The 13,685-nt window shown below is 41.8% G+C and overlaps 1 protein-coding gene across 2 annotated transcripts in view; it reads left to right on the forward strand.

Annotated features, from left to right (window-relative positions):
• TMEM106A (transmembrane protein 106A) overlaps positions 1–13,685 on the forward strand; it is a 327,382-nt gene that overhangs the window by 207,089 nt on the left and 106,608 nt on the right. For both annotated transcript variants that reach the window (XM_069237770.1, XM_069237771.1), the window contains exons 4-5: positions 9,647–9,806; positions 11,169–11,309. In XM_069237770.1, the coding sequence (XP_069093871.1) occupies positions 9,647–9,806; positions 11,169–11,309 (301 nt within the window). The remainder of the gene's footprint in view (positions 1–9,646; positions 9,807–11,168; positions 11,310–13,685) is intronic.

Here is a 13,685-nt window from a genome sequence, read left to right on the forward strand (position 1 = left end):
TCAATAACAAGGAGAATGCTTACACTCAAGTGGGTCTTTCTACATTGCGTGGAAAATCTCGCAAGCTAAAACAATTTCCCTAAGACCTTCTGTTTCAGTTCTTTTTTTCCTTTTCTTTTTGGGCACGTTCATTTTTTTAACTTCTGTTGGTTGTCTGAGAAGTCATATCCGCGTAGACGGGAGAACTTTTAGACACTGTGGTGTTTCCTTGTTATCCCACAATACACAGATAACCTGGAGAGCGGAAGAAAACATACTAACCTCACCTTAAAAGGCTAAAAGAATCAATCCTTTGTGAAAACTTACCTCTTCTTTCTGTTGAGGGTGCCAGCTGACAGGGACCTCCTAGTGACCTAAAGAAAGAAAAAGAAAAGAAGATAGACTCAAACCTAAATAGTCATACTTCTTTTTTTGTGTAAAAGAAAGGCAGTCAACCATACATATTCTCTAGGAGTCATACTTCGAATGCCAAGCAACATGTGCATATCAAAATAAGATTATAAAGGTACAGAATCAGAACAGGGAAGCTGAAACACTGGAATAAGTTCAGTCTCCTTAGCATAAGGCATATACAAATTTCAGTTTCAGAAGTAGGAATTGATATTCCTCAAGGAAATTTGGATTTCTCCTTCTCAGCAGGAACAGAATCAATGCCATTTAGTTAAGGTCTAAGCTAAATTGGATAGGAACTCAAGGGTCCAGGGGCAGAGCAAGGTAGGTGTCCGCATTGGAAAGACTCCAGTAGAAATCTTCAGAAATAAAGGGGTCTGAGAGGTCTGTACCACTCTCAGTCTAAAGAAATCTGCAGCAAGTCCAACAAAATGAGCACTAACTTAAAGTGGAAAGTTCCAGGAGCATCTTTATCTTTTCAACACATCATCGAAAACCCAGTTATTTCCACTTCTCACAGAGCGCATTTGCAACATGGAGTGATTCTGATATCTCACGGAACACTAATGACAAAGTTAACCTTGAGTTTCTTCTCTTCAGGTAGACAATAGGAGTTTTTTTCTGCTCATTAAATCACCCAGTCTGTGCCAAGATCTTCTTTCTTAGGCTTTTGTATCTACAATACATAATACTCCTTTCACTTAGCTAAGAAATAAAAATGTGAACCTGCATAGAAAAACCTGCAGAGCACTGAAAATTCATTTCACACATTAAAACGAGGGGACATACTCATGCTAACTTCATAAATTACAGTTAATGTGTACCTTTAAACACTCAACTATAATTGCAAGCATATCAGAATAAATGAAAAACATGAACAATAAATTCATGATAACATATGCAGTGTGCTTTTCAATAAATGCAACATTTCAAAATACAAATGTAAATAGCCTGCCACAAATAAATGTAAATAACCAGCCACAACCTTTCTTGCCTGTTGCATGTTTGTCAGCCTTATAACATCACAGCAGCCTGCCAGACAGCTTATGTCCACCGCACCTCCACTATGCCACTGCCTCCGCCACAACATCTGCTACCAGCACCTCCTGCGCCACTGCCCCCCACTACATCTGTGGTGAACCAAATTTCATAAAGAGTCACACTGACCTCCCCAAATAATGCTCCCTATATGACTTCAAGGAGCAGGTACGTAAAGCTATAAGGTCTATACCTGTACTAGCTTTTGTTGGGTCAGAATACCTAAAGTAATTAAAACACCAGGCACAGTTTTAGCAGGTGTGCCCCGTTTAGAGAAGAATTGCTGGGGCCAGACACAGCCCCGGCCTGACTCATGAGCCATCCCATACCAGACTCTTATCCATGCAGGCGCTCAGATAATTTTGACTGTAGAGTTGGTTACATGGTGCCAACATCAGTGAAGCATGCAACACGTTGGCAATTTTAAGCCATTATGATTGCCAGATGCAACATGATATCTAGTCACTAATTGACCCCAGGCTGGAGAATAAGGAGATTGCTGAAGCTATTATAAGTGAGGGTGCAACAACATCAGCAGTCATCATTGATACTGCAGTGGATGTTTCAAATGTAGTCTTGGCCAGCTGGCAGCAGCAGCTATATCAAGGAGACTGCGTTGGCTGAGGTCTACATCTTTCCATCTGAAAATGGAAGCAAAAATAATGGATGCCGTTTGAGTCACTGTTTGGGAAATATATTCATGACACCTTTTAGAATATTAAAACCGATGCAGATAGGCCAAAATCTCTTGGAGTCCTCCACTATCATCATCTTGGTGGCACTACCAACTCAAGGCGTATCCATTTGGCCCCAAATCTGCACCACAAATATTTGCAGAGTGCCTAGCGCCGGTTGTTGCCTTCTTCAGATGAGTCATTAAATGTACCCATACTTTGGCGATTGGCTTGTCAAAGCTCCATCAAAGGAAGAGGCAAAGGTTTCTTTGATTGCTTGTTCCATATATTAGGACTGACCTTGACTACTGACAATTCTTGGAACCAATACTAGACACCCAACTTAGAAAGGTTTTCTTTTTGGTGGACAGACTAATAAAACTTCAATCCATGTTAAAGACCTTCTCTGTTGAAACAATCTGCCTTAGTCAGTCAGTACAAATGTCTGCTGGTCTTAACGTCATTATGTGTAGGTCTTATACCCTTTGGCAGGCTCCGGGTGGGACCCATCCATCAAGACCTAGACAACCCATTGAAGCAACATCACAACACGTTGGATGATACTCTACGAGTCACAAGAAATCTTAAGCAGGCACTGGTATGGTGATGGTTCCTTACAGATCTCCTTTCCACCCTTCATCCGACAGAGTGGTGCTAACAACAGATGCCTCTATGGAGAGTTTGCGATGCACATGCAGGAACCGTCAACCAAAGGGCTAGGGTCAGATGCAAAAAGAATCTATATCAATTCACTGGAACTCTGTGCCATAAGACTGGGTCTACAGGAGTTCCTCCAAGGCTCGCAGATCAGTCGGCCTTCAGAAGAACAGACAACACAACATTGGTGTTTTACATAGCCAGACGGGGAGGAATGAGGTCTCGACCTCTGTCGGAAGAGGCACACATGCTAAGGGACTGTGCCATTTCCCACTAAGTAGACATCACCTTGGAACATCTCCCGGGACCACAAAACGACCAGAAAGACGCACTCAGCCAAACATTATCACAGTGGGAACTCCACCACGACCAAGCAGAGATCATCTTCCACTGATGTACTCGCCCCACATTGGACTTGTTTGCACTAGGTAGCAAAAGAAAATTCATGTGTGAGGCAAGCAGATAGTGTCAACCATGATCCCCGGGCAATGCCTTATTGATCAAATGATCCAATGTCTTTGTGTACGCTTTTACGCCTTTTCCCCTAATTCCCAGAGTCCTAAGGAAAGCAAAGGCGGAACATTGAACTCTGATTCTCATTGATACGGTCTGACCACGAAGTACTGGTTAACTGAGCTCCCGAACCTATCTGCACATCCATCATTTCCATTGAAGATGCACCCTAAGCTCCTCTCTAAGCACATAGAGGAAATATTACTCCAGAACTTCTCATCATTGAGCCTGACCCTTTGGTACCTGGTCATTTGCAGCTCACAGCAGAATGTGGAAACATCCTGCCACAAGCATGGGCGCCATTAACCACAGGACCTTATAATGCCAAGTGGAAGTATTTCAGTGTCTGGTTCGAGACCAAAGGGTCTCCCCAAGTGACTAGAATACCCCACCAAATACTTCCTTATTTGCTGAGTCTTCCCAAGAATGGTCTAAAATACTTGTCAGTACAAGTCCATCTGGCAGCAATTTCACAGTTTCAAAGCACGAAAGAGAATTCGACCTCTCTTCCTGTAGAGAGGGTTCATAAATGCATTTCATCCTCTGTGGCACCCTCTTGTAACAGGGGAGCTTAATATTGGCCGTCGTCAGCTCATGCTGCTTTAAGTTTGAGCGGATCCATCGAGTACATCTAGAGTTCATTTCCTAGAAGACAGTGTTTATCTTGGTGTTTACATCCGTACATAGAGTGGGGGAAATGCAGGCTTTACAGTTTCCGCTTTATTAAGGACAAAGTCTTGTTATGGACCAATCCTAAGTTTATACCTAAGGGCAATAATGATTACCATTAGAATGAGCCTGTTATTCTGCTCTCCTTTTTGCACAAATTCAAAACATCAGCAGGAATGTCACTGCACTCCTTTGATGCTCATAGGTTCATCAAGGTTTACATGAACAAAAGAAAGACACTCACTGTTCTGACCAAGTGTTTCTATACTTTGGCCACCCAAGGATAGGCCTACCCCTGTCCAAGCAGCAAGTACCACATTGGCGGTTAGCCTGCATCATCTTTTGCCACAAAAACGCAAAGCGTCCACTCTAGAAAAACATGAGGCCTCATTCAATCATGAGCATGGTGACGATTGTTGCACTCTACGCTGGTGTGCCTTTGCAAGACATCTGTCCTGCAGCTACCTGGAGGAGGTGGCATATGTTCACAAAGCACGACTGCTTGAATGTGAATAAAGAAGCGGATTCAGCAGTAGAACGAGCAGTCCTTCACAACCTGTGTCAATAAAGGTGAGCATGCTTCTAGCTACATCCTAATTCGTATGTACTGCTTTCTATTCTGACTCAAGCATGCAACTATATGAAATATCCAATGCTGGAGAAGAAATTTAATTACTTGTAAATCTAGTTCTTTGGCAATAGTGTGGGCTTTCTGGAACTAATAATGTTTCAAAGGCCAGAAAGGTGTTGGGGCAATTAAAGGAGGTTACGGCTCTCTCTTTCACAGTTAACAAGGAGATGGTCCTATCCCACGTGGCCCTGTGGGAAGCCTACAGAACCGTTATCAGGGGGCAGGCGATATCCCTTATTACGGCCAAGAAAAGCAACTGTATGGAAGCAGCATTACAGGCTGAGGCGGGCATTATCCTGATAAAACGGCAATAGGTGGAAACTCAGGAAGAGCAGACCCTGCATGCCCTCTGTCTCAGATAAAGGCACTACCAGCCACTGGGACAGAGGAAGAGCAGACCCTGCATGCCCTCCGTCTCAGATAAAGGCACTACCAGCCACTGGGACAGGATGAGGCAAGGTCCGGGCACGTTGCAGTACAACATGTCTGATGGGGGATAAAGCAGTTTATTTATTGGCAAGGCTGGTGAAATGTGACTTGGTGACTCAGGTGGTTAGCATCTTTAAAACTGGCAGATGATATTGCAGAGACTGCTACGAGGCCTTCCTGTGGGACATCATAGTCACCCCCCCCCAAACGCTCTCGTAGGGGGACAAACTGACACTGTAAGTGGGTCTGATCGACGGGAGGATTTGGGAACAATCGAGTCCATGCAATCTGGTAAAAAGGCTGGCCCATATGGCTTACTGGCACAGTTCTACAAGGGCCTAGACAACAGATTGGTGACCCACTGCCTCACTATGTTTAAGGATGCACATATTGCGCAGATCCTACCACCGTACCTCTGCATGGCCTTAATTATAGTCATACTCCAGAAAGGCCAGTATACAGAGGACTGTGGCTCCTGTCATCTGATATCGCTGCTTAGTACTGAGGTTAAACTCCACCTGGTTAGCTTCACATTGATATACATGTATCATACAGGCTTTATGCCCAACCAGAGTACCCGTCTGATTCTCCGACTGTTCGGCTGTCTGAAAAACACCAAGGATATATTGGAACCCACAGCAGTGTTATCCTTGGATACAACAAAGGCATTCAATACTTTAGATTGGCCCTATATGAAAGCAGTCAGGACCTGTATGAGCTGCGGACCCAATCCTAAGGAGATTCCAACAAGACAGTCCGCATTCGCAAACCCTCCCACTGTTCCACCTGGGAAGAGTGGCGATGCAAAAAGTGATTTCCCTTCCAAAATTCACATATAACCTCCAGAACACTCCCTGCAGAATTTTTCAGCCACGTGGAAACAGAGATGCGAGCTCTATTATCGAATGGGGAAACCTGCCCAAGTCGCCCAGGGACCGCTATCCAGGGGCGTCTAGCTGGTGGGGTTTGCCCTCCCGGGTCTACGAGCATACTCCTGGGCCTCACACCTGGTGGTTGTTAATGAATGGGCCTTCGCCGCACTGGACGAGCCATCCTTGAGGGTCGATAGACATGTCATGAGCCCTAGGAGGTACCCAGTGGCCTTGTATAAACCGGGAGGCTGGATTGCACTTCCTCAGACCACACAGGTGGCTCTTCAGGAATGTTACATAACACTGAGGTGTCTGAGACGGAATGGGACCTTACAAGGGAAACCCCTTTGTGGGACAGCGACCTGCATTGTGAGGTAGGCGACCTGCAGGGTCTCAGGACATGGGATTTAATAGGTATCAGTAAGCTGGTAGATGTATCTGGAAAGACTGGACTAAAAACCCTGGAAGATCACCAGGAGAAATGTCAACTGGCGAGCTCACAGGTATTTAAATTCATACAGTAACGCCATTCCTTAGTGACTCATATCCCATAGGAGACCCCCAGGTGGTCGTATCGCCTCAGGACGACAGAGTGCTGTCGGAAGTAATTCCGGGGAAAGCAATAGCTCTCATCTACCAAAAGATTATTCACAACACTCCAGACCCCATTGTGGATTTTAAGGGGAAATGATGAAGGTGACAGGGGAGGATGTGTTGGCTGCACCGAAGGAAGTGGCAATAGGCTGGTGCCACTGGAGATCCTTCTCAGAGCATGTTTAATGAGGGTGCTGCTGGCAAGGATTTCTTGAGCGCAGACAGATCGATGCTTGCACAGTGGTTGCCTATAGAGTATCTTCGTGCACACACTCTGGGCCTGCTCAGTGATACACCCCCTTTTTGGATGGCGGTGAAACAGTGCCTTATATCTGGCCTAAAGGACCCTCCCATGCTAAAACTGGCAATTATTGATATTTGGGGTAAAGTGACGTGCAAATACAGGGAGTGCAGAATTATTAGGCAAGTTGTATTTTTGAGGATTAATTTTATTATTGAACAACAACCATGTTCTCAATGAACCCAAAAAACTCATTAATATCAAAGCTGAATATTTTTGGAAGTAGTTTTTAGTTTGTTTTTAGTTTTAGCTATGTTAGGGGGATATCTGTGTGTGCAGGTGACTATTACTGTGCATAATTATTAGGCAACTTAACAACAACAAAAATATATACCCATTTCAATTATTTATTATTACCAGTGAAACCAATATAACATCTCAACATTCACAAATATACATTTCTGACATTCAAAAACAAAACAAAAACAAATCAGTGACCAATATAGCCACCTTTCTTTGCAAGGACACTCAAAAGCCTGCCATCCATGGATTCTGTCAGTGTTTTGATCTGTTCACCATCAACATTGCGTGCAGCTGCAACCACAGCCTCCCAGACACTGTTCAGAGAGGTGTACTGTTTTCCCTCCTTGTAAATCTCACATTTGATGATGGACCACAGGTTCTCAATGGGGTTCAGATCAGGTGAACAAGGAGGCCATGTCATTAGATTTCCTTCTTTTATACCCTTTCTTGCCAGCCACGCTGTGGAGTACTTGGACGCGTGTGATGGAGCATTGTCCTGCATGAAAATCATGTTTTTCTTGAAGGATGCAGACTTCTTCCTGTACCACTGCTTGAAGAAGGTGTCTTCCAGGAACTGGCAGTAGGACTGGGAGTTGAGCTTGACTCCATCCTCAACCCGAAAAGGCCCCACAAGCTCATCTTTGATGATACCAGCCCAAACCAGTACTCCACCTCCACCTTGCTGGCGTCTGAGTCGGACTGGAGCTCTCTGCCCTTTACCAATCCAGCCACGGGCCCATCCATCTGGCCCATCAAGACTCACTCTCATTTCATCAGTCCATAAAACCTTAGAAAAATCAGTCTTGAGATATTTCTTGGCCCAGTCTTGACGTTTCAGCTTGTGTGTCTTGTTCAGTGGTGGTCGTCTTTCAGCCTTTCTTACCTTGGCCATGTCTCTGAGTATTGCACACCTTGTGCTTTTGGGCACTCCAGTGATGTTGCAGCTCTGAAATATGGCCAAACTGGTGGCAAGTGGCATCGTGGCAGCTGCACGCTTGACTTTTCTCAGTTCATGGGCAGTTATTTTGCGCCTTGGTTTTTCCACACGCTTCTTGCGACCCTGTTGACTATTTTGAATGAAACGCTTGATTGTTCGATGATCACGCTTCAGAAGCTTTGCAATTTTAAGAGTGCTGCATCCCTCTGCAAGATATCTCACTATTTTTGACTTTTCTGTGCCTGTCAAGTCCTTCTTTTGACCCATTTTGCCAAAGGAAAGGAAGTTGCCTAATAATTATGCACACCTGATATAGAGTGTTGATGTCATTAGACCACACCCCTTCTCATTACAGAGATGCACATCACCTAATATGCTTAATTGGTAGTAGGCTTTCGAGCCTATACAGCTTGGAGTAAGACAACATGCATAAAGAGGATGATGTGGTCAAAATACTCATTTGCCTAATAATTCTGCACTCCCTGTACATTCTGTAGAGTGAGTTTCCTGGAGGCCAGGAGAAATGTGCTCCGTAGGTGGAGAACGTACTGGTGTTCCCTGATGGAGAAACACATTTACCTTAGCAGAGGGTACCCAAAAAATTGGAAGTGAATCTCGCAATCATGGAAAGATACAAGGGATGGGCTTTGACTTTACAATGAACATGGAATATGCTATGGTAGTTCTACGAGCAAGGCACCCCGGGGAAATAAACATGTACTGTCATAGAGGGAATTATTGATTCTTGTAACACGTGTAGGCATTGTGTGCATGCAGTGTTGTTAGATACGTTTTCTGTAAATAAAAAGATACAAAACATTAGTGGCACCAAAATTGCAGGATTGCTGGCAGTGTTAACTTCGAGAATAGATGAGGCAATGTGTCCCTAACAAGATTCAACATATATAACTGAACATTGTGGTATGATAAATAATGGAAAGTCTCATTAATGTTTGGTCTACAGCATGCAAATATGAAGAGCCTTGAATGTTGCAAATGTTTCCCCAGAATTCTTCGTGAACAACATTTCATTACAAACAAATATTGCACATTTTACAGTGTGCAGTCTCAAATAAGGTTATTTAAACATGGTGATTATTATGAAACAGCGGCTGCCATCTTTTCCAGGATGAAGTCGAGGACTAGTTAAATAAAGGCGAGAAAAATATACTTCGAAATATCCCAGTGTTATTATTTCAGTTGCAATTAATTCATATGAATGTGCACATAATGATTATCCTAAAATTGCTCCAACAAAATTGATCTGAGCTATGGTGGCCTTTAGGGGCAGAAGGAGAGCTTGGCACCTCCACCACCTCACTAGCTGAAGTTCGGGTTGCTTCAAACGAGGTGAATGTGCTACTAAACAAATATTGATTTTGAGGCCTGTGGTCATTTTAACACGGTTCACTGCTAATTAAGTTTACCGGCGATTCTCACCCTGGCTATGGGAGAATGATTCAAGCACGTGACTCTATGTGAGATACCAACAGTGGAATTTCAGGTAACTTAATTTGTTGCGGGAGCTTAATGGATTGATTGGTGGTTTTTGGTCATGTGCCTACAGCATTTGCTACTCTATTAAACTCACTTGATACGGTCTTCTAAAAGAGAGTGTTCCTTAGGTGTATGTGATGATGATGATGATGAAGATGCCAACTATGGTTAATAATGTCTCATGCATGTTTTCTTTTTTAGGAAACTCTATGTCTCTGTGACTGTAGTGGCCTGTGTACTTGCATTTTCCCTGGTGATTTTCTTCTTGTTTCCCCGCTCGATTGAGTTGGTGTCTGGAGGGGTGAACTCATCGTCTGTATCTATCAGTACAGTTCAGCCAAGCGTTAACCTTGAAACAACTGTAAGTACACATTATTTTCTCACAATTTCGCCATTCAGTACTTTAGGGCCACTTTTGCCGGGTGCATGTACTCTTAACAAATTAGACTACTCTAAAAACGAGTTATTTAGCTCATTCCCTTTTTCAAAACTCAAGCACAATCGTATGGTGTAGACTTTGTAATGTAGTCTCCCATTCCGTTTGTAAGAATTGGTTCACTTATTTAGCAACTTTCTCGATGCTTATGAGAATGGCAAGTCTGACTTACATAAGCTAATTTTAAAAGACCCACCAATAAAGTTTCTTTTTCCAGAGGTATGTAAAAGTTTATGTACCTAAATATTTTTCTCTTTTCCCTGTTGCTTTGAAGTAAAACTAAATCATTATATCGACATAACGTTTTGACACTCATGAACGATAAATGTCTCCCCTTTAACTGGGTGTCTCTTTGCATCGCTTTTTGTGAATTTTAATGTGGAATAATTGGGTTTTTTAAAGTGCCTGAGAATGTTATTCACTCAACTAATGTGCTTCTAGTTATAATTTGGAGTAAACATTAGTTAAAACTCTAACCCTGTTCAGTAAGTGGCTATGTACTGAAAATTATTTGTAGTCACATTATTGTTGGGAAGTGGACAGTAGCCCTGAGGCTATTAGCTCCTTTCCTTTAGTAAGCGAATAAACCACCCTGGGTACAAACTCAGCAGACCATGTGGGATTTATTTCCAAACAGTTCCTCAGTACACAAGGAACATACTATGTCACATTTAAGACCAGCAACCAACTTCTTGGTTATGTTTCATGGAGCTATGTAGAAAGTAACACAAGATTTAAAAAAACGCCTATTTACAATTGTCTTTTGTCTGTTCTGTGATATCACAGAAATGTCTTGGGCATTTGAATAGTCTTAAAAGCAAACAGAAAGCTGCACTTGGATGCATATTCTGTTTCACTAACTTGTGGTTGATGTGAGGTTTCAGTCTTTGCTACATTTCAGTAGACTTGTTTAATCATTAAATGTGTTGAGCAGGTTCGTGCATTACCCACTGGGAATGATATAAAGATTTTATAATACAAGATGGCGTTGTGCAGATAGAAGGCTTCTAAGAGAATTTTCATACCATTCACAGACAGAGGTAACATAAAAGAAGGGATAGGGTATTCATTTGTTTTTTAGAAGTCAGAGATTTTTTAATGGTATCTTAAAAGTATTTTTGTAGTGTAATTAAATGAACTTCACATTGCAGAGCTGCGAAGCCTGTCATTGACCCCTCTGAATGTAATAAAGTCTGGCTAATAATGGACTTCCACGCACTTCTTGCTTTAGAGATTTCTATTGCTGAATGTATTTAGTATCACCTAAACATTTTTTTTTCTTTGCAGCATATTGTGAATGTAACCAACCAAAATTATTATGGACTTAGTATCACTCAGCTTGATGTGGAAGTTATACTTGTAACTGTTGTCATAGGAAAAGTCAGTATTAAGCATATAACACACATTCTTCCTCTGTCAAGGACCCAGGTAAGCTCTACAGTTTAAAAAAAAATATTCTGCTATGTTACTTCACCAGATTTTTAGTATACTTTATTTGTTTACCCTTGTTAACTCATTCTGGATACCCTTTCTGCTCATTCCTGGGGTTTCGTATTGACTATGGTCACAATGGTCTATTCTTATGTTTCTTGGTTAAAGACTGGTCTGTTGAAAGTAGTCTTTTTATGGTTATTTGTGTTGGTTCAGTTGGATGATAATGTTGTGTCTGATCATATCAGACATGTTTGGTTTGTGCATGAGTAAATAATGAGATAATTGTAACTATGCAGTTGTTCCAGCTCTTTTCAATAACTGCATCACCTTTTATGATCTAGTAAGGTAAGTCACATTAAGTAAGAGATACTCCATACATCCTGTTGTACTAAATGCAACAAAGGTTAACACTAGCTATGAGAGCATACTATTTTAGATTCTAAGCATTCCATGCTATGAGTAGCCAACAATGAATAGTTATTTGGTGTACTGTTTTAAGTATTTGTATAGTTCTCACTGAGGTTAATAGCATAATTCATATTCCAGTTCAGAGGTTTCCTTTGTTTGCAAAAGGTGTATTCTTCCAATTAAAACATGTTCTTCAAGTTCATTGGTTCATTATTTGCTTTACAAAATCAGTGCAAACACAGCCAGAACATGTTTCAAGGACTTTCCTCTTTCTCAAGGCTGCATAATAAACAAAGACAGATATATTTCTTCAGCTCCAAAAAAACGTATTACAAGCAAAAAGTAAAGATCACATGGCAAATTAAACAGAGCTACTTTCTTTCTCTATACTCCTAATCCTAATTAGGATGATGTGTATTAAAACTGGTACATGATGATGTGTTAACAGTAAAAAAAAAATCCCAAGGTTTATTAATGCTCTTGTCAATCTTTTGGCAGATTCTTGACAATAAGTTATGAAATTCAAACAGTAAATTTATTTCCATAAAACGCGTGTTTCTAGGTAAACAATTAGCACAGCGACTTCCTTTTCTAATTAGATCTTAATTTCAGTTTCACTCAAAATTCCATTGTTCCCTTTCATCAAACTGCAACCCAGTCTAATTCACCAGAGGTATACCCTAGATTTGACAAATTTCGTGATGTAAAAAATGACCACAATCAGAAAAAAATAATTTTTTAGGTAAAGTTAAAGAGTTGGTGAAAAGATTGGGCAAGCTTGAGTACTTCCTTACTCATAGTAATTACTTAATCACAGAACACCAAAATTATACAATATCACCCACAGTTTCCAGTAGTCTGTTCAATGTGGGATGTAGGTGCAAACTCCAGATCACCATTTTAATAAACTCCTCCAATAATTGGCATCTATAAGGGGAGGATAAGTAAACATAGGATGGCTTAATCCAATTCTGCATCATTAGTAAGATAAACTGTAAAAAACTGTAAACTTCGTACTTGTATAGCGCACTACACACCCGTTAGGGTCTCAAGGCGCTGTACTCATACCGCTGTGGAACCCCTCCTGGCTTTTCCCTGTGAGGTGCCCACTCCTGGGCAACCTCCATGGTGAAACCAGGCATCCCAGCACTGGTGGGGCCGTTGTGGAGATTAAGCAAGCTATTGCCCAGAATTACAGAGTGGGACCCATGAATTAGATTAGGCACTGATGCGAGAATTATCAGGTCCGAGAAAATTGAGCCCAAGACCCACCGAGGCGGGAATTGAACCCTGGTCCCGGGCCAGATTTCTACATCAAGGTCTGCCGCTCTAACCATTGAGCCACACTTCTCCACAAGATAGCTTAATCCAATTCTGCACCGTATCCACTAAAACCGCTTACCAGGAGTGACCTAGTTGACCTCTTGGTGTAAGTTTCTGAGTTTAAGAGAAACAGCATCATTTTGGCAACACTTTTATAATCCACCTGTTCCCCTCCAAAATGGTTATCAGCCATGCTGTCCCACCCAGATCTGAAATTGCATGATAATACACATAGAAAGCAGACTATCCTCATAGTTTTTGTATGAAATTCAAAAATCAGAAATCAAATTTAAAAATTAAATCCATCTTACTCTTATAATTTCTTATAAATTCCGATACAATTCACTGCATGAACCTTAACATCATAATCCACCCATCCACAGATTAAGTTCACAATCTGTTCCCCATGCATTGTGTATGTCTGGATTGAAGTGTATTCTTTGCCGAAAGTCTCAGTCTTCCATCCGGACTGCCCAGTATATAATCTCCTGTGATATTCAACTTAATTGTTGCCATCACAACATCAGTTATAGTTTCATATAATACAAGAAGCTAAAAATACCAATCTCATGGTGTTGTGGCCAGGGAGGCAAACATGGCAGTTGAGCTTTAGATGAGCTCCCATCGTCCGATCTGCAT

Source organism: Pleurodeles waltl, chromosome 6 (assembly GCF_031143425.1).
Source record: "Pleurodeles waltl isolate 20211129_DDA chromosome 6, aPleWal1.hap1.20221129, whole genome shotgun sequence".
NCBI classification, from domain to species: domain Eukaryota; kingdom Metazoa; phylum Chordata; class Amphibia; order Caudata; family Salamandridae; genus Pleurodeles; species Pleurodeles waltl.